This window comes from Dryobates pubescens, chromosome 18 (assembly GCF_014839835.1).
Source record: "Dryobates pubescens isolate bDryPub1 chromosome 18, bDryPub1.pri, whole genome shotgun sequence".
NCBI lineage: Eukaryota > Metazoa > Chordata > Aves > Piciformes > Picidae > Dryobates > Dryobates pubescens.
The window spans coordinates 23,476,138-23,503,438 of record NC_071629.1 but is presented as its reverse complement, the minus strand read 5'-3'; the positions used below and the strand labels follow the sequence as shown (position 1 = coordinate 23,503,438).

General features: G+C 55.4%; 1 protein-coding gene across 1 annotated transcript in view; it reads right to left on the bottom strand.

Moving 5' to 3' along the window:
• Positions 1-27,026, bottom strand: part of DOCK11 (dedicator of cytokinesis 11) — a 119,276-nt gene extending 92,250 nt beyond the window's left edge. Inside the window, exons 1-4 of the mRNA XM_054169378.1 lie at positions 26,889-27,026; positions 1,336-1,452; positions 801-890; positions 40-122 (exon numbers count right to left, since the gene is read on the bottom strand). Of these exons, the coding sequence (XP_054025353.1) occupies positions 40-122; positions 801-890; positions 1,336-1,452; positions 26,889-26,990 (392 nt within the window). The 5' untranslated portion in view covers positions 26,991-27,026. The remainder of the gene's footprint in view (positions 1-39; positions 123-800; positions 891-1,335; positions 1,453-26,888) is intronic.
• Between the last annotated feature and the right edge of the window lie 275 nt (positions 27,027-27,301).

Below are 27,301 nucleotides of genomic sequence, written 5' to 3'. Positions count from 1 at the left end.
TGGCCATGCCCTCAACATTCCAAGGAGCGCACCACTTACCACGGCAACATGCGGAAGTCTCCCGAGTATTCCTCATACTTGTAGTTCACCACGTGCCAGTCGGAGCTGTAGGTTTTAATGCACTGAAAGGGAAACAACACAGCTCTTTGCAGGCTACTCCCAGACAAACAGAGCTATGCACAGGGGCTGTAAGGTGACAGGGTGAGATAAGGGCGAGTGAAAAGGGTCTGAACAAGCTGCTGCGTTCATTGTGCATCACAACGCAGAATGTCATGAGGAACCTTTTCAGAACAAAGACAAAAACCCCAGAGCACCTGGCCTACCACAGAGCTGCTGCTTGTGTATTAACATCACTCCAGGGCACTAAAAAAAGGGGAGATTGATTTGAGAGGCCACTGTCTTCCAGAAAGCACCAGCAGTGTAGTGCCTCTACCCCAACATCAGCCATCGCTTGGCATTTAGTTCCCCTGCACTGGGAGGGAATGGTCCTCGAGAGCTGCACTCTGCGAAACAGAGCTGTGGCCCTGGGGATGCTCCTGCTGCACTCCTGCACCTTGCAGTTGTGGCAGGTGGTGCACAGCAACACATTCTGCATGCCTACAAAACCCACTGGAAAGAAGCCCTGTGCAAGAGGCAGGTGTGAGGACTGTCTCCTGCAGTCAGCCCGCCAGTGACCGGTGCTTCCCACACAGGAGCAGCCAAGTGAGCTGCCACCTTGCAGGCCAACAGCTACAGCAGAACATCCTGCCCAAGGGCAGAAAATGCTGAAGGCAGGATGTTGAGTGGAATTCTGCCCCTACCTCTTTGACAAAGAGACTCTGTGCTTTCTTTAGAGCATCTTCTGGCACTGTCGACTGCAGAGTCCTTCTCTGCCTGCTGATGACTGAGATCTGCAGGAAAAAGGAGAACATCTTTTCAGTGCAGGCTGGGTCTTCAGGGCTTGGTACCTGTTCAAGGACATGTGGTGGGCCCAAATCATCAGTGGGTCATGCTGCTTTTATGTGTCAGCAATGCAGCCCAAATTGACTTGTGGGTAACTGGAAATTCTACAAGGTAAGCAGGACTGAAGCTCACAGAGTCCCAGAACGGTGGTAGGGGTTGGGAGGGACCTGTGGAGATCATCTAATCCAACCCTTCCAGCTAAAGCAGGTTCACCCAAATCAGCTTGCACAGGAACACATCCAGGTAGGTTGAGAATCTCTCCAGAGAAGGAGACTCCACAATCTCTCTGGGCAGCCTGCCCCAGGGCTCCAGCACCCTCAAGTAAAGAAGTTTCTCCTCATGTTTAAATGGTGAGTGAGCCTCAAATGTGAGAAACAGGCAGTGCCAACTCACAGACACATCCTCAATGGGGAATATCAGCAAGTCTCGGAGGGGATCACTGTAGATCTGAACCTTGCGCTGGAGGATCACGTTCTCATAGTCCAAGGGCTCAACCACTCTGGTTTTTTCCTGCAGGAAAATCATAAGATGGAAAAAGATTACATATACATAATATGTAAAATAGCCAGAGATTAACATAGAGCCACAGAACTGTTAAGTTTGGAGAGGACCTCTGAGATCACCAAGTTCATCCACTCACCCAGAGCTCATAACCCCACCACTGCTGCTAAGCCACTGCCACTGCACCACATCCCTCACAGCCTTTAAACACCTCCAGGGATGGTGACTCCACCTCCCTGGGCAGCCTGCACCAGTGCCTGAGACCCCTTTGTGGGGAAGAAGCTTTTCCTAATATCCAACCCAAACCTCCCCTGGTGCAACTTGAGGCCATGTTTTTGTCCTGTCACTTGTTGCACGTGAGAAGGGACCAACCCCCACCTGGCTCCAGCCTCCTCTGAGAGAGTTGTAGAGGGTGATGAGGTCTCCCCTCAGCCTCCTTGTTTAGTTCAGCCTGATGATTTCAAACTGTGCTACTACCAGAGTGCTCAGCAACCTGACAGTCCAGAGGTGCAGGTAAGCACTCATGTGCAGGGTGTGCAGAGAGGGAAACAAGGGGTTAAGCTATTTGTGCCAAAGCACTTCTGCTGCTCTGGTCCAGCACAGCCTCTACTTTCTTAATGAATCCAGAAATCCTCCTGGATAGGCCAGAGCTTCAGAGCTGCAAGCCTCAGAGTCTGTAGGTATGAGCTGCTGATCCACACAGCTCAGAAGCCACCCAGCCTCCCACTCTCAGCTCCAGGCTGGTTTTGCCATAGGAGCTGATGAGAGCCATGCCCTCCCTGCAAAGTTGCTGCTGATGCAAGCCAGACCCCAGTATCTCCTGTACAGGAAACTTGCCCCATGGAGGGAAAAGTGGCATTGCTCTGCAAAGGCAGGGGAAACTCACTCCATGAGGGCAACAGAAACAGGTTCTTTACCATGAGAGTAGTGGAACACTGGAACAGGTTGCCCAAGGAGGCAGCTGAGGCCCCATCCTTGGAGACATTCAAGGTGAGGTTCAACAGGGCTCTGGGCAACCTGATCTAGTGGAGGATGTCCCTGCTGACTGCTGGGGGTTTGGACTGGATGAGCTTTGGAGGTCCCTTCCAATCCAGACCATCTGTGATTCTATGAAGAAACCTGGGGAAGGGTCTGGAGAACAGGGCTGGGAAGGAGCAGCTGAGGGAGCTGGGGGTGTTCAGTGTGGGGGAGAGGAGGCTGAGGGAGACCTCATTGCTCTCTATGGCTCCCTGAGAGGAGGTTGCAGTCAGGTGGGGGCTAGGCTCTTCTCCCCAGTCTCAGGTGAGAGAAGGAGAGGAACTGGCCTGAAATTGTGCCAGGGGAGGGCTGGGTTGGAGATGAGGAAAAATGTCTTTGGTGCCAGAGTGGTCAGGGCCTGGCAGAGGCTGCCCAGGGAGGTGGTGGAGTCCCCATGCCTGGAGGTGTTCCAGAACCCTGTGGCCATGGCAGCTGGGGCCATGGTTTAGTGGCCGTGGTGGGGTTGGGTTGCTGGTTGGACTGAATGATCTTAGAGCCCTTTTCCTACCCAGACTATTCTATGATTCTATAAGTCATGCCTCAGCCACAGATGAAGGCTTGAAAAATCTGGGGCCTGCTTTTGCTCTGACTTACATTTCTGGGAAGCAAAACTAACTTCTCCAAAATCCCTGCAGTACAAACCATCAGGAGAACTCCGTCCTGTTGGCTACTGCAGCATTTCTATGTTACAAGCCCAGAAAACTGGACTTTAAAACAAGTGAGCAACCCCTGAAGTCCAGGAGCAGGGAAATGTCACTTCAGCTGCCCAGAACTAGACTTCAGACTCCACAAGAGTCACTTAGCACTGCAGTTGTGAACGGGAAAACTGCCCCCAAGCCAAGCCCTGGCTCTGTAAACGAACCTTCATCATCAAAAGGGAAGCCAATTCCGACACAGCAACTCTGCCTTGTTTTGAGCTTTGGAGATTGTTGATGCCTGGCCACATGTCGTGGTCATGGAGAGTGGTTATGAAAGGCCCCCAGCAGCCTCATGATGCCTGCGTGGCACGTGCCTTGTGCCACGGTGTGATTAGGCTCTCCGCTCTTGGAAAGGAACCTCCGATGCGTCCCTCTCAGCAGCAAACTTTGTGCCCCCAGCTGAAGGGTTTGGCCAGGACTATTCATGTAGAATCACAGAATTGTTTGGGTTGGAAAAGCCCTAAAAGACCATCAAGTCCAACTGCCAACCTACCACTACCATGGCCATTAAACCACGTCCCCACGGGCCATGTCTTACACATAGCCTGCTCCCCAGGTTAGAAATTAAACCACCAGAAGGCTTTTCACTGAAGGCAGCAAAACCTGCAGCCTAAGAAAATGAGTCACAGAATCACAGAAAGGTAGGGGTTGGTAGGGACCTCCAGAGATCACCCAGTCCAAGCCCCGGCCAGAGCAGGGTCACCCAGGGCAGGGCACACAGAACACAGCCAGGTGGGGCTGGAAAGGCTCCAGACTCCACAGCCTCTCTGGGCAGCCTGCTCCAGGGCTCAGCAGCCTTGCAGCAAAAAAAGATTTTCCTTTTAAGTTCAAGTGAGACCTCCAGCTTGTGCCCATCGCCCCTTGTCCTATCACTGGGCACCACTGAGAAGAGCCCAGTCCCATCCTTCTGACCTCCACCCTTCAGCTATTGATGAGCATTATGAAGATCCCCTCTCAGTCTGCTCTTCCCCAGGCTAAGGTCCAAGACAAGGCTCAAAAGCTCATCCCCACATAACACCACAGGGCAAACTGCTGCCCCAGCAAGTGTCCAAACAGCCCGGTGCTGCTTGTGGCGTGGGAGATGCGCCATGAAATCAACATTGTTGCTCCAGAAGCAGCCATAGCCCTGTGCCTTTGGCTCTAGAGTCTCTGGGATGCATTAAGGAATGGTTTCAAGCCCTTAGCAGCAAATGGGAGCCAGGGTTTGCTCTGAGGACACCTGAACATCTTCTGTGCTGCAGTGGAGCCAGTGCAGTTGTCATATGAAGGAGTAACAGGCCCCAGCCCCAGGCAAGGCCTCTTTGGGGAGCCTCAGTGCCATGTTATCAGCAGAAGCACTGCAGCCATCACAGAAGAAGGCCACCAGACTCCTGCGGGAAAGGCAAAGCTCACTCGGCAAAGAGCCCATCCTGGGTGCCAGAGAATCCAAGGGCTGCTGCCCAGCTCCCCCAGAGAGGGGATTTGGGACACAGGGTGGTGAATGCTGCCAGCCTCACTGCACCTGGAGCACCTCTGCAGCCAGCACCTGAGCTGCACAGCCTCCTGACAAAGAGAAAAAGGCTGTCTGAAAGCAGGAGTCTCCAAACCCCATAAGGAAGATGGAGAAAAGGCACCTATGCTCTCCAAATGCTCACTTGCATTTGGTTAATCATCTGAACCACTGCTCTCATGCCAGGCTAACACTAACCTGCTGCTGAAGACTGGTCAAGCTGAGAACACTAATGGGAATTAGCAGGGCATTCAGGAGCTGCTCTCCCATTTGCAGACCTGGGGCCAGGTGTCTCCAGAGCTTGGCCAGTCCGTGAGGTCAGGCAGGACCACCCCCAGCCCAGGCACACAGCTCCCTGCTGACCTGAGCCATTCTCTCACTGCTCAGCTGCTGCAGCACTCCCAGCCAAACCCAGCAACCTCAGCTGGCTACAGCAGTGCCCCGAGCCCAGGCACTGCTCCCACCAGCTGCATATCTCATCTCACCCTGGCAGCACTTCCAAAGGTAAATGAGAACCCCTCTAAGAGCCTGTCACATCCCTGTGGCACCGAACAGTGTCCTCTCAGGGAGCCATGGGGAGCAGTGAGGTCTCCCTCAGCCTCCTCTTCTCCACACTCAACACCCTCAGCTCCCTCAGCTGCTCCTCTCCAGTCCTATTCTCCAGACCCTTCCCCAGCTTTGTTTTGTTGCCCTTTTCTGGACCTGCTCCAGTGTCTCAGTGTCCTTGCAGCATGGTCCTGAAACTGGGACTCTGTTTCTAAAGTTGTTCTTTTCAAAAGCTTGGGGTTTGATAACATTTCTTTTCTAGCTTTGACATCTCTGGTGCCCAAGAAGACAAAGCCCTGGCAGTGATCCTCAGGGGATTCAATGACGATTAAAGGGTAAGGACTGAAAGGATCCCACATCCTCACATAAGAGGCTTCAAAACACATACAAGACGGCTCACCACATGAAAAAGCTGCTTAAAATAGCTCAGTCCAGCTCTCCTGCTGCTGGGGACCTGGGGATGCTGGACAGAACATGGTGTACAGGCTGCTGCTGTGATCTGTATCCTGGGAGCCCAGCCTGAGGCACAGCGCACATGGCCAATGACCCAGAGAGCTCCAGCAGGTGAGGGATGTGCACCTGCAGAGAGCTGTGCAGCACCCACAGATGGACTGGGAGCTCCCTAGAGCTCGCCTTGGCCAAGCTGTGGGAGTTCTCTGCCTCAGCTCACAGCAGCTCTCTGTTGCCTGCAGCACAGCACCCAGCCACACACAGCCAGGGCATCCCAGGCCATGGCAGGAACCACAGCGGTGTCTCTGCAGTGAAGCCAAGAGATGCAGGCCAGGCTGTTTGCAAGCAAAGCAGCTGCTCATGAAAGGATGTGGCCTGCTCCCTGCCTGCTGCTGAGGCAAGAGACCCAAACTATGCTGGCTGCTCAGTGGGCCCAGGGATGCTCATGCACCTGCAGAGTAAGGAGGAAGCCATTAACAGTATTTTTCCCCCTTTGGCCCAGCCTACTGCCCAGCACCCCAACAGGGCTGGAGGTAAAGCTTTAAGCCCTGAAAATTAGATTTCAAAGTCTTTGTTTTTCTGACAAGCTTGGTTGAAGCACACAGCTCCCAGCATCCAGGGCTCAGCCTTACACTGCCTGCTGCTGTCACAACAGCAGATGGCACCCATCAAAGTCATTATGAAAGCAGAGGAAAAACTATTACCTTAATTAGTCTCAGAGGCTACAAATTCCTCCAGAGGGAAAGCAAATATCCAAGAACAAAGAAATTCTGGCTGTCCAGCAGCAAATCTGTAGGTAACCACGTGCAGAGCTGCCTGAGCCACCCTGCACTCCAGCACACATGTAGCAGCTCTTCACCCAGGGCAGGCAGACAGGGGCACCATGATGCACCTCAGCTTCCTCCAACCTCTTGTGCAGCAGCAGTTGCAGGGGGGGGTGAGCTGCCATTTCCCAGCCCTCATGGTTGCAGCACCCTGAGCACATCTGGCACAGCCCACTGCACTAGGACAAAAATCAAGACACATGGGAAGACCTCATAGTCTCTTATCAGGCTGTGAGAGGTGGGGCCAGGCTGGGAGAGTTGGGGCTGTGCAGCCTGGGGAAGAGAAGGCTCCAGGAAGACCTCAGAGCAGCCTGCCAGGACCTGAAGGGCTCCAGGAGAGCTGAGGAGGGACTTGTGACAAGGGCTGGGAGTGCCAGGATGAGGAACAATGGCTTTGAGCTGGGAGAGGGGAGACTGAGCCTGGAGATGAGGAAGAAATTTTTGAGAGTGAGGCTGGGGAGACTCTGGCACAGGCTGCCCAGGGAGGCTGTGGCTGCCTCCTGCCTGGAGGTGTTTCAGGCCAGGCTGGATGATGCCCTGAGCAAGCTGGGCTGGTGGGAGGGGTCCCTGCCATGACCTTTGAGGTCCTTTCCAATCCAAACCATTCTGTGATCGTGGAAAAACACAACCAAACATGACTTAACCCAACAGACAGCAGGGGAGTGGTGCAGCCTCCCTGAGGAGCCCACTCCCCTCTCTTCAGCAGAGCCTCACACAGCAGCCTGTGCCCAACGCTCACAACCACATCCTGCCCCGCTGCCGCTGCCTGCGGCACAGGGCCGTGCAGAGCACGAAGGAGAGGGTCATCTGCCCCACTCCCCGTGCAGGCTGGGTCACACTGGCACTGGCAGAACAACAGCCTGTCTGTCGGGGTAGCTGCTCTTGCAGCAAGCAAGCTGGGTGGCAGTTCAACAGGAAATTCAGTGAGATGACTTCAGCAGAACCCTGCCCACAAACACCACCGCCTTTGGCCAGGCACGAGCACAAAGGGGCTGGCAAAAGGACAACCCCAGCTTCAGGGCCTCACCCTCAGCGCCCTGCTTGCCCTGCCGCCCTCTGCCAGACTGAGCACAAACCACTGCTGCACAGAAACCACAGAGAGTTTGGAGGAAAGGCTGCAGCAAGGGAATTACACATTAATAAAGAGGGCTTGACCTAAACAAGCCATACTGGCTTCTGTCTGTAGCTGTCTGCAAGGCTTACAAAGAGTCTTGAGCATTTTACAGACAGGGATGTCAGTGTTACAAACAGTGGCAGCTGGAGACATCCATGTGGAGAAGGCCAGGAAAGGCCATTTCTATTTTCACAGAATCACAGAATGGCTCAGGTTGGAAGAGACCTTAAGGATCATCTACTCCAAACCCCCTGCCACGGGCAGGGAAGCCTCTCAAGTGGACCAAGTTGCTCAAGGCCTCATCCAGCCTGGCCTTCAACACCTCCAGGCAGGAGGCAGCCACAGCCTCCCTGGGCAGCCTGTGCCAGAGTCTCCCCAGCCTCAATCTCCACAATTTCTTCCTCATCTCCAGCCTCAATATCCCCTCTCCCAGCCCTTGTCACAAGTCCCTCCCCAGCTCTCCTGGAGCTCCTTCAGGTCCTGGCAGGCAGCTCTGAGGTCCCCCTGGAGTCTTCTCCTCTCTAGGCTGAACACCCCCAGCCCCCTCAGCCTGGCCTCACAGCAGAGCTGCTCCAGGCCTTGGCTCATCCTTGTGGCCTCCTCTGGCCTCACTCCAGCAGCTCTGTGTCCTCCTTCTGCTGGGGACAGCAGAGCTGGAGGCAGGGTTGGAGGTGAGGTCTGGGCAGAGCGGAGCCCAGGGGCAGAATCCCCTCTGCTGCCCTGCTGCCCACCCTGCTCTGGCTGCAGCTTGGCACACAGCTGCCTGCTGGGCAGCAGGAGGCACTGCTGGCCCCTGGGGAGCTGCTCAGCACCCAGCACCCCCAAGGCTTTTTCTGCAGGGCTGCTCTCAGCCCACTCTGCACCCAGCCTGGATTGGTGCCTGGGGTTGGCACAACTTCTGTTGCCTGAAAACCTGTAGGTACCTGTCTTCTAGTGTCCTGCATTTGTACACTGTACAAACATGCCAATGTTTTTATTCTAAGTGTATGATTAGTGTTCTGCTGAGATCCTTGCCCCACAGGATTACAACAAGTGATGTGAATGTGCAGAAAGTAACAGAAAGATGTTTCATTTGAGGATTTTATTTTTAAGATAGCAGCCACAGAATCACAGAATGTTAGGGGGTGGAAGGGACCTGAGCACAGCCTTTGACACTGTCCCACACCACAGCCTGGTCACAGGCTGGTGACACATGGGTGTGATGGGTGACCACTAGATGGATACAGAACTGGCTTGATGGCTGCACCCAAAGAGTGGCTGTCAATGGTCCATGTCCCAGGGGAGGCCAGGGACAAGCAGAGTCCCTCAGGGGTCAGTCCTGGCACCAGGCTTGTTCAACATCTCTGTGGGTGCCAAGGACAGTGGCACTGAGTGCACCCTCAGCAGGTTTGCTGATGACACCAAGCTGTGTGGGGCAGCAGACAGCTGGAGGGAAGGGATCCATCCAGAGGCACCTGGACAGGCTGCAGAGCTGGGCACAAGCCAACCTCAGGAGGTTCAACCAGACCAAGGGCAGGGTCCTGCAGCTGGGTGGAGGCAACCCCAGGCACAAATGCAGGCTGGGCAGGGACTGGCTGGAAAGCAGCCCTGAGGAGAGAGCCTTGGGGGTGCTGGGGGAGGAGAAGCTCACCAGGAGCTCTCAGTGTGCACTTGCAGCCCAGAGAGCCAAGCAGAGCCTGGGCTGCAGCAAGAGAAGTGTGGCCAGCAGGGCCAGGGAGGGGATTCTGCCCCTCTGCTCAGCTCTGGGGAGACCCCACCTGGAGTACTGCCTCCAGCTCTGGAGCCCCTATTGCAAGAGGGATCTGGAGGTGCTAGAAGGTGTCCAGAGCAGGGCCAGGAGGATGAGCAGAGGGCTGGAGCACCTCTCCTGTGAGGACAGACTGAAGGAGTTGGGGCTGTTCAGTCTGGAGAAGAGAAGGCTCTGAGGTGACCTCATTGTGGCCTTCCAGGATCTGAAGGGGGCTACAGGAAGGCTGGGGAGGGACTGCTCAGGATCTCAGGCAGTGATAGGACTGGGGGGAATGGAATGAAGCTGGAGGTGGGGAGATTCAGGCTGGAGGGGAGGAGGAAGTTCTTCCCCATGAGAGTGGTGAAGCCCTGGGATGGGTTGTCCAGGGAGGTGGTTGGGGCCCTGTCCCTGGAGGTGTTTAAGCCCAGGCTGGTTGAGGCTCTGGGCAGCCTGATCTAGTGTGAGGTGTCCCTGCCCAGGGCAGGGGGGTTGGAACTGGATGCTCCTTGTGGTCCCTTCCAACCCTGACTGATACTATGATACCTCTGAAGATCATCCAGTCCAACCCCCCTGCTACAGCAGGGCCACCCAGAGTAAATCACACAGGAACACATTCCAGAGATGGAGACTCCATAGCCTCTCTGGACAGCTTGTCCCAGGGCTCTGTCACCCTCAAAGTGAAGAATTTTTTCCTCATGTTTGCAGGGAACCTCCTGGGTTTCAGTTGTGTCCACCACCCCTTGTCCTGTCACTGGGCACCACTGAGAAGATCTTGGCTACATCCTCCTGACACTCACCCTTTAGCTATTGATCAGCATTGATCAGATCCCCCCTCAACCTCCTCTTCTCCAGGGTAACCAGCCCCAGCTCTCTCAGCCTCTCCTCATAAGGAACTCTAAGATGTTGCAGTCCTCTCAGCATCTTGGTAGCTCTCTGTTGGGCTTTGCAGTAGCCCAGCAAACTCAGTAGCCCCACAAACTCAGAAAGTTTGTGTATTTTCAGTCCTCTCAGGCTGGCTCTCCTTTAAAACAAGCAATATCCAGAGAAGAAAACAACTTCAGGGCAAACCTGGCTGGTTTGGCTCTGCTGTGACCAATTCACCCATTAATGTCAACCCCACAGTGTTTCCTGTGGCATGACAGAAGCCAAGCCCAGAGCAATATGCACCAGTATTGCCCTGTGCTTCTCAGGGCACCTCAAGTCCCCCAGGCACCCCCACACTGCTCCATCTCCACCTGGCACAGCTGGCCCTCCAGTGCCTCCTCCTTGCCTTACACCCAAACCCTTGTGGGTTTGCAGCACCCAGGCCATGCTGCTTCACTTCCTCAGCAACAGACCTCAGAGCAGCATTTCAGTATCTGCAGGGGAGCTGCAGGCAGCTGGGGAGGGACTGTTCAGAAGGGGCTGTGGGGACAGGACAAGGGACAATGGTTTGAAAGTGGAGCAGGGCAGAGGTAGGTTGGCCATCAGGAGGAAGCTCTGCACAGGGAGGCTGGGGAGACACTGGCACAGGCTGCCCAGGGAGGTGCTTGAGGCTCCATCCCTGGAGCCATCCAAGCTCAGCCTGGCTGTGTCCCTGTGCAGCCTGCTCTAGCTGGAGCTGTCCCTGCTGCCTGCAGGGCTTGGACAGGATGACCTTGGAGGCTGCCTTCCAGCCCAGTGCAAGCTGTGAACTTGTGAAGCTCAACCTAGTGCACACATCCATGCTCCCAAGGCAGCTAGAGAGACACAAAGGATCTGAGTATTAAAAGTGATGATTGTGTATGTAAAAAGAGGAGACGAAACAGCCCAGAACAGCGAGTCACAGGATGGTAGGGTTGGAAGGGACCTCTGGAGAGCATCAAGCCCAACCACCCTGCCCAGGCAGGGTCACCCAGAGAAGGTCACACAGGAACACATCCAGGCGGGTTTGGAATCTCTCCAGAAAAGGAGACCACAACCTCTCTGGGCAGCCTGCTCCAGGGCCCCAGCACCCCTAATTTGTAGAAGTTCCTCCTCAGGTTTAGATGGACCCTGTGGTGTTCAGGGCTGTGCCTGAACACACATCCATAGAAATGTCCTGCCTCAGACAACTGTTCCCCAGAACTGAGCAAGCATTTCACACGCTCCGCACTGCTCTGGAGAGCCGCGCAGGGCCCACATTTCTCAGTGAATCCCTACGGCCAGGCAGCTGAAACGAACAGAAAACAGGAGGCAAAGTATCTAGGGAAATGATTAAAAGCTAAAGGGGGAACCCCACCTGGAAGTGTGCAAACTGCTCCCTGCACAGGCAGGACACTGTCACATCACTGCAAGACTGGCAAGAGCCCAGGGCAGAGGGGGCCCAGGGCAGAGGGGGCCCAGGGCAGAGGGGGCCCAGGGCAGAGGGGGCCCAGCTCCCACTGCATGCCCACCCCGGAGCTGTCAGCACTCCTCACAGGCAGTGCAGAGAGCTTCCCAGTTTGGATCTTGCTCATGAAACCTGGCAGTACAGGGGAGAATTGGAATGGTGCCTGGGAACAGAGAGAGGTCACTTGGCAAACTTGGAAGGGCACAGGGACCTGAGGAGTTAACGTCCATAGAAAACTCCAAAGCCATGGATCAATGATGTATTTTTTTCCTTTCTCTTCTTTTCTTTCTTTCTCTTTCCATCCTTCTTTTTCTCTTTCCTTCTTTCTCTTTCTTTCCTTCTTCCTTTCCTTACTTCTTTCTTTTCTTTCTTTCCTTTTTCTCTTTTTTCTCTCTTTTTTCTTTCCTTTCCTTTTTCTTTCTTTCCTTCTCTTTTTCTTTCTTTCCTTCTCTCTTTTTCTTTCTTTCCTTCTCTCTTTTTCTTTCTTTCCTTCTCTCTTTTTCTTTCTTTCCTGTCTTTTATTTCCTTTTTATTTTCCTTTAACTTTTTTTTTCTTTCCTTCTATCTCTTTCTCCCTTTCTCCCTTCCCTTCCCTTCCCATATTTGTGACTCTGTTTCTGCACTGCCATCTGATCCTCTTCACAGCCCTGACTCAAGCTTGCTTCAATTCAAAAAGCTGCAAATCACACCTGGTTCATCAGCCCAGGGACCTGGCCCTAAGCAGGAACAATGGCAAGCAGGAAAGCCTGGGCTCAGCTCCCCAGCACCTGGAGCTGCCATAACACCCTGCAAAGCCAGAAAAAGGCCTGCACCACAAAGCCTTTGCGCTCAAAAGCAGAGGAGAGCGGGAAGAGGTGGAAACAGGCACTGGGGAGGAAGGGCAGAGAGGGAGCCAGCGTGAGTCAGCACACATGGCAGCAGGCACAGCACCACACAGCCCTGCTGCTGCCAGGAGGTCTGTGGGCTGGCCAGCAAAGCCACATCTTGGGAGGCAAGCAGAAGGGAGGCAAGGAAGCAGCTCTCACCAGCAGCCTGGGAGCTCGTGCCCATGAGCCTGCTGCAAACCCCACCGCTCAGCTGGATGGAACAGCAGGGCCCAGGGCAAGATGTGCAAGATGGGCTGTGGTAAAACCACAAGGATGAAAAGCAGTCAATAACGTCGGGCCCGAGCAGGCCAAAGCTATTTGTACCCTGGCCAGAGAGAAGGAAGTTTGCAAACACAAGAGGAATGCCCAGAGAGGAATCCCAGCTGTGCTAAAGGCACCAAAACACTGAGCTGGAGACCATATCCACCTGGGACAGGGCAGAGACATGAACTGGGCTGTCAGAGGGACACACCAACACACTGAGCACTGGGACGTGCCAAGGGAGAGAGAGGGAAGGGTGGCAGGAGCTGGCCCACTGTGATGCAGGAGCAGGTGAGATGGGGAATGCAGGTTTTGCTTACTTGGGGATGGGGCCATGCTGGAGGGAGGAGAGCACAGAGGAATGGGACTGGTTTGAAGGCTGGGACTGTGCAGCTGTGAGAGGCCAGAGAAGGGGACAAGGAGGTCAAGGGAAGCTGGCAGAGAGGGTGTGCACTGTAGACTGGAGAGAGGAGACCCAGGGGCAAGCAGGAAGGGAAGAGGCTCAACAGGGAGGAATTGAACACAGAGCTCAGCGCAATACTCTGTGCAGCCCACCCAAGGGCAACAGACAAGCAACCTCCAAAACCATTCCTGGCAGCTGCCAGCTGCCCAGCCTGCCACAGTGGCACTGCCTGCTGCACCCCACCCCCTGCTCACTCAAATCCTAGAATCATAGATTGGAAAAGGCCTCTGAGACCATTGAGTCCAACCATCAACCCACCACCACCGTGGCCACCAAACCATGTTCCTAAGTGCCATGGCCACAGGTTTCTGCAAACCTCCAGGGATGGGGACTCCACCATCTCCCTGGGCAACCTGTGCCAATCCCTGACCACTCTTGCAGCAAAGAAAATTTTCCTGATCTCCAACTTAACCCTGCCCTGGTGCAACCTGAGACCATTTCCTCTCATCCTCTCACTTGTCACTTGGCAGAAGAGACCAACACCCACCTGGCTCCAACCTCTTTCCTGCATCCCACAGCCAAGCAGACAGCACTACCTCACATGGATACTCACAGCACATGCATGCATGCATGTTGGATGCTCTGCAGCCCAGATAAGAACAAGAAAAGCAGGACAAAGGCTTTCTTGGGCTGGGCCAACACACAGGAGCAGATCTGTGGCAGGCCTGTCCTGACCCAGCAGTAAACAGATCCTCCCTCTGCCAGTGTGGGGCAGGTGACGCCTTAAGCACCTCCTGCTATGGCCTGCAAGGAAATGTTTCCTCAGCTGCAGTAAAGGCAAGCAGCCTCTCCCTTCCCCAATCCCCTGCCCCCCAACAATGAGCTGCAGGACTCACCTTCTGTCATTTACACCCAGATGTGGGTACAACAAGGCAAAGGGAGCCCAGCAGCTGGACGGCAGGAGGCACAGCTGCAAGCGCATCATCGCCAGAAAGCTTCTCACAGAGGAGCCTGGGTGAGAGTCCCCACACTTGCCTTTCCCATACAGGAGTTAGGGGTCAGGAGGGAGGGGACAGCCTCTGCTCACTTGTGCCCTGGGACAGGACAAGGGGCAATGGATGGAAACTGCAGCACAGGAGGTTCCACCTCAACAGGAGGAGGAACTTCTGCACTGGGAGGCTCCCAGAGCCCTGGAGCAGGCTGCCCAGAGAGGTTGTGGAGTCTCCTGCTCTGGAGCCTTCCCAGCCCTGTCTGGATGTGTTCCTGTGTGACCTGTGCTGGGTTCTCTGCTCCTGCTCTGTCAGGGGGTTGGGCTGGAAGCTCTCCAGAGGTCCCTTCCAACCCCTGACATCCTGTGAGCCTGTGAGTTAGGTGCCAGTCTGCACCATGTTCCAACTCTGAAACAAGTGCAGACAGCAGAAGGCTGCTGGTCCCCTCCCTTCCCCTGCTCTGTGTGAAATGGAGGTGGCTGAGTCTGACAGCAGCTCTCAGAGAAATCAAAAGCCATGTGATGGGAAAGGGGAGGGGGTGCACAGCCCTGGCACCCTGCAGGAGAACATTTGCAGCTCAGATGACTCACACCTTCCATCCCAAAGTGCAGAGCAAGAACCTGCCCCTGCTCCCGCACTTCTTTCCAGCTGTGCAGAAGTATCTTACTGACCCACACCTTCCACCTCCTCCTTCCATGGCCCTGGCTGGTAGAGGAGTCTCCTCAGAACACTTAAAGGGCAGGCAGGGTTCTGTACTTTGTAACTTGGATGTCTCCAAAAAAAGGAGATGCCAAATTCTCTGGTGAGGAAGCAGTACCAGCAGTGCTGTGGGCAGCAGGAGCAGGGCAGGGATTGTTCCCCTGCACTGGGCACTGGGGAGGCCACAGCTTGAGTCCTGGGTTCAGTTTTGGGTCCTGCACCCCAAGAAGGACATTGAGGAGCTGGAGCAGGTCTAGAGAAGGGCAACCAAGCTGGGGAAGGGTCTGGAGAACAGGGCTGGGGAGGAGCAGCTGAGGGAGCTGGGGGTGTTCAGCCTGGAGAAGAGGAGGCTGAGGGAGAGCTCATTGCTCTCTACAGCTCCCTGAGAGGAGGTTGGAGCCAGGTGGGGGTTGGGCTCTGCTCCCTAGGATGAGGTGAGAGAATGAGAAGAACTGGCCTGAAATTGTGCTGGGGAGGGTTAGGTTGGACATCAGAAGAAACTTCTTCCCTGAAAGGATTCTCAGAGACCTGAACCAGGCAGCTGGTTGAATCCCCATCCCTGGAGGTGCTTCAAAGAGGCAGAGCTGTGGTGCTGAGGGCCATGGTTTAGCCCTAGCCTTGGCAGGGTTAGAGAATGGTTGGACTGGATGATCTGAAAGGGCTTTTCCAACCAAAACCATCCCATGGTTGTATGACAAAGCAAGAGTCTGCATTTCTCAGTGCTGACTCTGAGACTTGCACCAGGGCAAGACACCAGCTTGGAGAAGCCTTGAAGACACAGTCAAAAAGCTGCTGTCACTGCATTTACCTGTCATCATCAGGCATGGCAAATAAACCTCATCCAGGCCCTGAAGTGTCTTCAGACTCAGTCAGAAATTACAAGAAGTCAGGAAAATCAGTGTCTGGCTCTTCCCTTCCACTTACTCAGAAGTGGATTCCACACTTGACAGCCTTCAGCAGACCACGTTCTGAAGCTCAGCTCTGCAGCCACAAGGACCAGCAACCCTGAGATTCCTGCAGACCACTTAAGGAAAGGAAGGAAACAGCTCTCAGAAAGAGGACCCAGCACTGAGAACTCACAGCCCAGGCTAGAAGGCAGAGCTGCTGCTCTGGCCCATGTGTACCTCACCTTACACTGCACTTCTGAACCAAGGGCAGAGTCACAACAAGAAAAGCACCATCAGAGAGGAGTGGTAGCTGGGGGCACAGCCCAGCTCTGGCATAACACTTCAGGACATGGTGGTGTTGGGTTCACAGAATGAATGGGCCGGAAGTGACCTCGACAGATCATCTAGTCCAACCCCCCTGCCAGAGCAGGATCAGGCTCAGTGATCTCAGAGGTCTATCCTATGATTCCACAAGCACACTTGGAGGTGATCCAGCACTGCTCCTGCTCAGGGCAGTGAATTAGGGCAAGCACCTCAGATTGCTTTCTTGGCCCGTGTGCCCTGATCTTCCTCAAGAAGGGCTCTGGGCAACCTGATCTAGTGGAGGATGTCCCTGCTGACTGCAGAGGGGTTGGACTGGATGAGCTTTGGAGGTCCCTCCCAAGCCAAACCATTCTGTGGTTCCATGACCTCCGAGGGCTTCCGTGTGAAATGTCAGCGACAGCTCAGTACAGACTGCAGCAACATCTCCAGTTGTGAGTGTCCCTACCTGCACAGGTGCCTCCTGGCTCAGCCTCAGTGCTTCTGCACAAGAGGCAGAGGGATCAGTGTAGCTCTGTGTCAGCAGAGCTGCACCTGCACCCAGCTCAGCATGAGAGACAGGAGAATGCAGCAGAGCGCTGACTTCCTACTCTGCACACAGCAGTGTTCACAGAAACTGGCAACAGAGCGCTGGCTTCTCTGGGACCGATGAACTCCTGCCAGACAGGACTGCCAGAACACTCCATGGGCACAGGCACGCTGCAGCTCCTGCCTCCCAGCACAACACCAGGTGTCATCCATGCCAGCTCTGCACTGGGGGATCCGGAAGAGCCTTCTGGATGTCACTGCTAGCCCATCATTTATTTATGTAGGATCACTTCTATATTTAGCATCCAGTTCCAGCAGAGCCAGCTTCACAACATCTTAAAGCAATTAATTACACATAAGCAGAACTCCTCCTTTTCCTGCCTGCTCTTCATAACTCTTGTTTTTCACTCAGGAAGCCTCTCGTGCATGGGGCCAGGCCAGCTGCACAGCTGCTCCCTGCGGCCCAGACAGCAAAACCACAAAATGTTTTGGGCTGGGAGGGAGCTTCAAGCTCATCCAGTTCCAAGCCCCTGCCATGGGCAGGGACCCCTCCCACCAGCACAGGCTGCTCAGGGCCTCATCCAGCCTAGCCTTCAACACCTCCAGGCAGGAGGCAGCCACAGCCTCCCTGGGCAGCCTGTGCCAGAGTCTCCCCAGCCTCACTCTCAACAATTCCTTCCTCATCTCCAGGCTCAGTCTCCCCTCTCCCAGCTCAAAGCCATTGTTCCTCAGCCTGGCACTCCCAGCCCTTGTCACAAGTCCCTCCCCAGCTCTCCTGGAGCCCTTCAGGTCCTGGCAGTCTGCTCTGAGGTCTCCCTAGAGCCTTCTCTTCTCCAGGCTGCATAGCCCCAGCTCTCCCAGCCTGGCCCCACAGGGGAAGTTCTGCAGCCTCTGATCATCTTCATGGCCTCCTCTGGCCTCACTCCAACAGCTCCAGGTCCTTCTTGTGATGGAAGTGAAATGCTCCTCAGCTTCACTGGGGCCCAACAGAGCTAGGCAACAGTGAAGCAACTTGCTTGAGCCCACAGAGCAATGCTGAGGAAAAACAGCAGGAAGTCCCCAAACGCATTTGGGTTTCCTTAGAAACACCCCCAGCAGTGAAGTCAAACCCCAGAGATGTCAGTGGTGGTTTAACCAGCTCAGGAAGTTGTCTCAGCCCTCATCTCTGCTCTGTCTTTGGGCTGCAGGCATCAGACATGGGTGCAGATGGCTGCAGAGGCTGCAAAACCAAAGGGCCTGTGGATGGGCTTCTGGCATGGACTGAGCTCTGCCCTGCTTCAAATGCCTCTGTTGACATTTACCCAGCTGAAGAAATCCATACAAGCTCCAGCACTGGATAGCTGGGCAGGACCCTACACTTGCCCATACTGTGCTCCTGCAGCAGCACAGGTGAGGGGTGACCTGCTGGAAAGCAGCTCTGCAGAGAAGGACCTTGGAGTGCTGGTGGACAAGTTCTGCATGGGGCCAAGAAGGCAAATGGTCTCCTGGGGTGCATTGAGAAGGTAGCCAGCAGGTCAAGGGAGGTCCTCTTCCCTCTCTACTCTGCCCTGGTGAGGCCACACCTCAAGCATTGGTGTCCAGTTCTGGGCTCCCCAGTTCGACAAGGAACTACTGGAGAGAGTCCAGTGAAGATGCTGAAGAGCCTGGAGCATCTCTCTCAGGAGGAGAGGCTGAGAGCCCTGAGGCTGTTTAGCCTGGAGTAGATCAGCCTGAGGAGGGGATCTTCTCCACGCTGATCAATAGCTAAAGGGTGGAGCTTTGGACTGACACAAGCAAGGTCTGCTCCCAGCTGCAGCTGCTGCCCAGGCACAGCCCCATGGCAGGAGAACATTTAAAGGGGAAATAAAAAATTGCATTTCAGCAAGAAAATAGAGAGGGCTGAGAAAGGGTCAGCAAGGAGCAGGCCTGACCCCGTTAGAGAAGCAGCAGGAGGCAGGGAAAAGCTATAAAAGACAAGTCAGCGATGTGCTGAAGGAAAGAGGAGCCTCCAAGGGAGAGCTGTGATTTGTACTTCTTAAAGGAATAAAAGAGGTGGAGGGAGAGGGTGACAGGGAAATGCACTGCAGCGTTTCTGAGGTGCCAGCCATGCCCACAAAGGCAAATGAAGCTTCTCTTCTCTTCCTCGGGCAGCACTCAGGAGGCAAATGAAGCAGGGAAGCTGAAGCACACGTGTGCCCCCACCCAGCCTGGCTGCTCTGCAGCTGCTTGCATTCTGGGGCCACAGAAATGGCAAAAGCTTTGTGCACTTTTGCATCATTAGAGATAATAAATCAGCATGGAAAGGACTAAGTGGGGTGCTGTAAAACTCACCACGCTGCACACACAACAGGATGCCACAGTGCACACTGCAGCAGCTAGCCTGGGTTAAGCACTCCTGGGCTCTGCAAGGATCTTCAGATACCAGAAGAGGTTGAAACACAGCCCCAGAGCCATCCCCCCACTGGATTCTGCATGCACCAAATCCCCAGCTGCATTGCTGGCATCATCTGCAGGCACTGCCACCAACCATCTGCTCCAGGCCTTCCTCTGCATCCACCCTGGCAGGTCAGGCCAGATGCTGTCAATGCAGAGAGGGACACCTGCATCCTCATGGCACTGTCCCTGGCACAGAACAAACCCCCTCAGCCCTGCCCAGGAAGTGCAAGGGCTGGATGCTTGGCTCCCTTCCTACAGCTTTCCTGCAACATACAGGGGGACACAAACCTTGGAATGAAGGAAGGGGGACACAGGTCTTGGAATGAAGGGAGGAAGGAGGACACAGGTGTTTCAATGAAGGGAGAAAGGGCAACCACATGTCTTTAAATGATGGAAGGGGGACACAGGTCTTTCAATGATGCCTTGGGAAGGGCAAGATTTAGTGCCCATCAAAAGCCTCCTACAGGCTCAGGAAATGGAAGCATTGACTGCAACTCATAGAATCACAGAATGGTTTGCCTTGCAAGGGGCCTTAAATATCATCCAGTTCCAAACCCCCTGCCGTGGGCAGGGACACCTCCCACTAGCCCAGGTTGCTCATCCTCAGGTAGGGGAGCCAGGTATTGCTTCATCTCTTCTGGACTGGCTATTGGTAGGAGAGATGCTGGAAAGTTGCTAAGTGGCCCCAGACAGCCACTGTGGGGCTGTGTTTCTCTCCATGAAAGTGCCCTTCAGCCCTGCACCAGTGCTGCGTGCCCAGGCAGGAGCAAACCAGGCCACCTCCACAGCTTGTGCTGCCCAGGGAGCCAGGGAAGTGTGGAGCTAAGCTCAGCCCCTTGCAGCACAGGAGCCCAAGCTGAGGAAAGCATGGGACAAATTCTAAGAATGCATCCAAGTGCTTCTTTAAACAACTCCTCTGGGCAAAAACCTCTCCATAAGCACTTCCACAGAAGCCACCCAAGCTGTGGCCACCTCCAGAGCCACCTGACTGCAGCAGGTGCTGAAACCACAGTGAAGCTCCCCCCAAGTAACACCAAGGCAGATGTGTGCCCACACACATCTCCAGTGAGGAGACCTCATTGTGGCCTTCCAGTGTCTGAAGGGGGCTACAAGAAAGGACCATTGAGGGTGTCAGGGAGTGACAGGACTAGGGGGGATGGAGCAAAACTAGAAGGGGAGAGATTCATACTGGCTGTGAGGAAGAAGCTGTTGCCCATGAGGGTGGTGAGAGCCTGGCACAGGCTGCCCAGGGAGGTGGTGGAAGCCTCCTGCCTGGAGGTGTTTGCAGCCAGGCTGGAGGTGGCTGTGAGCAGCCTGCTGTGGTGTGAGGTGTCCCTGCCCATGGCAGGGGGCTGGGACTGGCTGAGCCTTGGGATGAGCCCTTCCAACCCTGATAGTTCATTGATCTCTTTTTCTCTGTACATTATACAAACACAGCACAGGGCCCCCACCTGAGGGGGACATGGGCATGGGCTGTGTCTCCTGAGCACCAAGATCACTGCAAGCATTGCCTCCAAACTGCCTTCATGCTGATCACAGTGAATTCAGCTTTATTAAAGAGGATTCTATGCAGAAAGCTGATTTGCTCTGCATGAGCATAAATCCAGACACTAAGCTGGGAAATACAGGAAAACACAGAGAGAACAAAATGCCTTTTTGCTTCCAGCCAAAACCTTCTTAATATCATCCTTAAAGAGATTTTTATCTCCTTTCTGTGTCTGCCTGAAACCGAGCCACCCATACGAGCCCAGCCCAGCCAGGATCAAACAAAACCCATTCTCTCCTGGCAGGCTGCCTGGGATCTCACAGATTCACAGAATGGTTTGGGTTGGAAGAGACCTTAAAAATCCTCCAGTTCCAACCCCCTGCTATGGGCAGGGACCCCTCCCACCAGCCCAGGTCGCTCAAGGCCTCATCCAACCTGGCCCTGAACACCTCCAGGGAGGGGGCAGCCACAACCTGCAAGGGCAAACCTCATGCTGGAGTTTCAGGGAACACAGGAGAGCAGGCACTTGGTTTGGATACCTTTGCATGGCCAGAATGGATGCAGCTGTTTGCAAGCAGAGGTTCTCCCACGCTGCAGCTGCTGGGAGTCCACCTGTGTGCCTGGGTGCCACCAAGCTGTGCCTGGGGTGTCCAGGGATGCACTGCTGGGCTGGCTGACACTCAGTATGGGAAAATCCTTTGCAGCTGCTCCTTCTCAGAAAAGATGGCTCTGGGTCTGCATCCTTTGTTAATCTCTGTAGTGAAGCAATGAAAATGTATCTTGAGTGAATCTGTACAGAAATGGCCTGAAATTGTGCCAGGGGAGCCTTAGGTTGGAGATTAGGAAAACTGTCTTTGCTGCAGAGGAATTGGCACAGGCTGCTCAGGGAGGTGGTGGAGACCCCATTCCCAGTGGTGTTCAGTAAGTCTGTGGCCGTGGCACGAGGGGATGTGCTTTAATGGCCATAGTGGTGTTGGGTTGATCCTAGAGGGCTTTTCCAACCCAAGCAATTCTGTGATTCTAAAGAAAAGCAGCGGAATTGTGGCAGACACAAAGTTGCCAGCAGATGACTGGTTTTGGCAGCACTGGGGGAAAAAGATTGCCTGGCTTTTGTCAAGTGCTTGCTCCTCTGCTCCCACATCTCCCACACACTTGATTTCTGTCACAACACAGAATGACACCTTTGGAAAACTTGCAGCTGGCTTGAGACCTTCTCCTCGGGGGGCCCAGGGCTGCAGAGCACCTCACAGACTCGTGGAATGGTAGGGGTTGGAAGGGACCTCCAGAGGTCATCGACTCCAACTCCCTTTCAAAGCAGGGTCAGCCAGGGCAGGGCACACAGAACACATCCAACTGCGGTTTGAAAGGCTCCAGAGCAGGAGACTCCACAGCCTCTCTGGGCAGCCTGCTCCAGGGCTCAGCAGCCTCACACCAAAGAAGTTTCTGCTCATGCTGAGGTGGAACCTCCTGGGCTCCAGCTTGTACTGACTGCCCCTTGTCCCATCACAGGACACCCCTGAGAAGAGCCTGGCCCTTGCTTCTTGACACCCAACCTTCAGATTTTATAGACATTGATCTTAGTCTTCTCCACACTTTTAGGGCTCTCGGCCTTTCCTCATCACACAAATGTTGCATCATCCTCAGAGCCTCCACTGGACACTCTCTGTCCCTCTTGAACTGGGCAGCCCAGATCTGGACACAATACTCCAGATGTGATCTCAGCAGGGCAGAGTAGAGGGGGAGAAGAACCTCTCTTGACCTGCTGGCCACACTATTCTTAATGCACCCCAGGGGACCATTGTCCCTCTTGGCCACAAGGGCACGTTACTGTCCCATGGACATCACTCCCAAAGAGAGAGGGGAGGCACAGGGAGCTCTGGGTCAGCCTTGGCCTTGCATGCACACAGGGAAGGAAGTGACCCTGTGCAGAAGGCACTTTGCTGTTAGCTAGAGGTGTCCAGGGTTTACAGATCTCCTCACATGTGCGCTCTTCAGCTGCTCAACTCTGCAGTGCTTTCAAGGGGAGAGCCAAGATGGTCTGAAGCAGCTTCATCACAGCAGGAGGTGCACACCACCTCAACGTGAGCAGAAACCTCTTTGGTGTGAGGCTGCTGAGCCCTGGAGCAGGCTGCCCAAAGAGGTTGTGGAGTCTCCTGCTCTGGAGCCTTTGCAGCCCCACCTGGATGTGTTCTGTGTGACTTGCCCAGGGTGACCCTGCTCTGGACTGGATGATCTTCAGAGGTCCCTTCCAACCACTACCATTCTGTGACAGGGGTTGGAAGCGACCTGCTGGCCAGACCAGGACTCCAGAGTGCAGATACCCAAGCCCCATGCTGGCCAGCACCTCCCTGCAGGTTCCTCGTACCTTGCCTCAAAGCCTTTCCCACTAACACTCAGCAACATCCTGAATGTGAAGAGAATGGGAGGGAGGAGATTGCACCAAAGGTTAGAGTCAAACCCACCCCTGCCCGTTCACTGCCACAGGCCCCTAGCTGCTCCTCTCCCAGAGGTCCAGCCTGGGTGTCTTTCCCAGGCATCAGCAGTACTTTGGCTCTGAAGCTGCCCTTCCGACACAGTATTTGACTGCTGCTGCCCCAAGGTTTAAGCTACAGGTAATCTCTTGGTTAAGAACAGTTTAAGTTATGACAGGCTTTGGCTGCTCCTCTCTGAACATTTCCCTTCATCTTTTCTCATGTCACTCACCCCACCTGCCAACTTCATGCTTGTGCTAAATTTGCCTACTTATTTAAACAGTGACCTTGCTTGTCAGCTACTCTGCCAAACCCCCATCCCCAAGTTACAATCAGTAGCACACACAGGGACCATTCAAAGCTGAGGTTGCTACAATCTGCCCCAAAGCAAACCCAGAGAACAAGGGTTCCCACACAGCCTGGCTGCCTGTGCCCTGCCAGTACTGCTCTGCAAGGCTCTGTGTGCTCCCAAGGGATTCCCATTGAGCTCCTCCTCCTCACTAAGACCTCCCCTGCATGGCCCATTGTGAGCATGATGCAAGTCCAGAACCACAGCCAGGATGCTGGGGACAACAGTGCACCAAGAGAGAAAAAAAGAGGCCCAGATTGCCCAGGGAGGCTGCTGGAGGTGTTCAAGGCCAGGCTGGATGAGGCCTTGAGCAACCTAGGCTGGGGGGAGGTGTCCCTGCCCATGGCTGGGGCCTGGAACTGGATCACCTTTAAGGTCCCTCCTAACCCAACCCTATGATTCAAGTGAAAGCTGCACTTGATCCTTCCCCATCCACAAAACCTGAAGATCCTCTGAGCTCCCCACCACAGCCTACACTTCCTTTTGCTGCTGCAGCTCTGGATTGCATCTCTGCTTGCACCATGACAGGAGCAGCACCGGCTGCAGCCTAGCAGCTGGTCCAGAGGGCAGCGGCTGGGACACAGCTACCACAGGACACCTTGGAAAGGGACAGCCTCTGCTGCTGATGTCTGACCTCTCTTTCCAGCACTCCACTTTCATAGCACAAAACAGCAAAGCCCTAACAGAAGTCACCAACCTAGCTCTGAGCATCAAAGAGCAGCATGAACATTCTCCTGGTGTTAAGATGAGCGTCAGTGGAAAACCAGGCACAGAACCACCACACTGTGAGCTTCACTGTGCCTGCAGGACAGCAGAGTCCCAGCTGTGCTGGCCCAGACACTGTGCCTGCCCAGGCTGGCCTTGCAGGAGCACAGTGCTCCTAGCTGCAGATGCATCTCCTTGATTGCACCGATTATGGCTCCGCATGAGCTGACCACTTCCACGAGGTTAAAAGCTTCCCTCACTGAAATGCTTTCACTTGATAGTATTTCATTCACCAGCTGCAAATGGCTTCTTACTCCAGGCGGTTCCTTGCCCCCAGAGAGTGCCCTGAATGCCCAAACACTGAGCTCCAGCTAAGTGCTCAAAGAGCCTTATGGTGCCCACTCCTCCTGCAGACGAGTTTGTGTGCCTTGGTATGTGCAGGCCCAGCTTTGCTCTGCAGCCCTTCCCCTCATCCATGCTCACCACCACAGACACCTGTGGTTTCCCCCAAGGTACCTGCCAAGATCATCAATGACAGGCAGGGTGTACCCAGAGTCTTGGTGGGTATTAAACCCCACACATGCTCTTATTGACTTAGCATCTGCTGTGTCCAGGAAGGGGGTGGGACCTGCCAAGCAATGTCCCTACTGCAATTCCACCCTGCTTCAGGCTGCCAGAAAGCCCCAGCCCTCTACACTCCAGGATACATGCCACTGTGTGCTGCCAGTCTGCTCCCTCCACTTGCCCAGCCCCAGCTCCTCAGATACCCACTGACCACCCTCTGCCTCCCAGGGCCACCAGCAAGCTCACCACTGCCCACGGTGAAGCAGAGCTGTGACTATTGCCTGCTGACACAAACCTGATGCTGGGGCCTCTGGTCTCTCCCACTCTGTCCATGGCAAGGAAGGGACAGACAGGCAGGGGCTGTGCTTGTGTCATGCTCTGCAGGTGGCCAGCATCAAGGCTGAGCCTCTCCTTGGCAGCAGGATCAGAAACCATGGCTTTTCAGTGTCCCCCTCCTCCTCATTTCACAGAATGCCCTTTCCACCCTCTTGACAGCCAGCACACCAGAGCATGGACATCCCTTCCTCACAAGGACAAGACTGGAGAGCAACCACCCTTCTGCTTGGAGCAAACTGGGCAGCACACACCTCATCCTTAAGGACTGATGGTGCCCCAAGTGCCATCTGTGACAGTCCTGTAAGCTCATGCCACCTCCCTCCCCGTTCCCTGAACACTGCAGTGCCTCCTGGCCCTTCCCAGCAATGCAGAAGTGCTGGGATTTATCCCTTGCTGCTCAAATGTCGACAGCAGGAAGCACTGCCAAGACCTAGGAATCAGAGACACCTGCCCTCGCCCTCCTCCGCTGCCCCGCTGCAGACACCCCAGCAGCACAGCACCTCTGGAGGGTTTGCCTGTCAGAAAGAGAGGGAAGTTGGCAGGGACAGTGAGGGTGATGAAACCCTAGAGAGGATCAGGAAGAGGGTGGCTGCTGGTGGCTGCTGGCCTCCGCAGGCTCCTTTGGGTTGTCCTCATGGGTTTCTTTATTTTCATCTGCAGTCCCACCCATCCCTTGCCTTTCTGACAGACAACACACAGCACAGGCACCGAGCAACCATTTGCCTGGAGGATGCCAAAGCTCCTCAGGACCTACACAAACGATTTCAGCTCTAATGAGAGGTTCCAGAAACTTGTACAAAGCATTTGTCTCTGTGTATCAGTGGTGAAAGAGGCAAAGCAAAGCACATGGGAGCCTGTAAGGATCCCTGAACAGCTGCCCGTAGGAAGCGATAGCCACGGCACTGGGGAGTCACAGTGGATTATCACCACGGCTATTTTTCAGCTTTAGAAACCAGAACACTTGCAAGGAAACTGCTCTGAGCGCTGCCGTGACCCGCACACACCGGGCGCTCTGTCGGCAGCAGTCCCTCCCTGAACTCGCATATCCCATGGACTAACCTTCCAGCAAAGCCAAGGTCAGCGGCGATTACACGCTGGAGTAACTCTGTGAGCAGCAGTGCGATACATCCACCGAAATACAGGGGAGCTGGGGGCTGACCCAAGCAACCACCCGGGGGCACAGCAGCAGCTGTCTGCACGGCTGGGAGCACAACAAAGACAACCTGCTGCAGCATCACCCACGGGGAGGAAGGTGTCCTGCAACGCATCCTGCATCCCGCCCGAACACCGGAGTCTGATTCCCGGGATACATCCAGGCTCCCAGCTGACACCAGCGCCCCTCTCTCACCTCGCCAGGCCGTGCCCTTCAGTCCTGCCCTGCCTCCTTGCCAGCTCTCCGTGCGCCGTTTGCTGCCCTGCACACACAGACCCCCACCCGTCCACGCTCCCACCACACAAGCACTAACTCATCCTAGCGGCTCCCGGCGATCCCCACACCTCTGAACTGCACCTAGATGGGCACGGTGACGGCAGGTGCCCAGCGGAAGGCGAGCCGAGGCGACACAACACATGCAGAGGGCAGCCCGGAGAGGGACTCCTGCCCCTCTGCCATGCCCTTCCCCGTCTCCTGCCTTGCTCGGCCGCGCCCTGCTCATCCCTTCCCATCCCCAGCCCCGCTCTGCCCTGCGCATCCCCCGCTCAGCCCAACCCCTGCCCAGCTCTGCCCCTTCCCTAGCCCTTTCCTTTACCCCTCGCTCCACGCGTCACTCAGCCCCTGCCCAGCCCTTTTCTTCTTCCATCGCTCCGCGCATCCCCTGCCCAAGTCTGCCTCTTCCCCAGCTGCCGCCGGCCGCCTCCCCGCCGGCCGCCCAGCGCGGCACCGGGACCTGCCCACGGTACTGCCGTAGGGCGGCGCCGGGCCGGGCCGTGTGTCCGGAACGCAGCCCCCGGAGCGCCGCCGCTCGCTCACCAGCACGAAGGAGCTGCGCACCGCCTCCGAGACGCTCTGCCGGAGCTCGGCGGCCGTGCCCGGCTTGCTGAGCCGCTTGGTGAACTTCCTCACTTCCGACATGGCGACATGGTCCACGGGGCCAGGCCGAGGCGAGGCGAGGCGAGCCCAGCCGAGCCGCTGCCTCCCTGCCGGCGGGCGCGGCGGGGCCGGGGCGGGCCTGGGGCAGGCGGAGCCGCTGGGCGGCGGGCGGGGACGGGGAGGGCCCTGCTCAGCCCGACCCAGCCCAGCCCAACCTTGCCGGGCTCCGCTTTGTCCCTGCAGCCGGCTCGGCGCTTTCCCCGGGCGCCGTCCCGCTCCTGCCCCGCACCGCCGGCAGCCCCGGGCCGCAGCCAAGCCACACACCGGTGCGGCCCCGATGGAGCTCCAGCGGG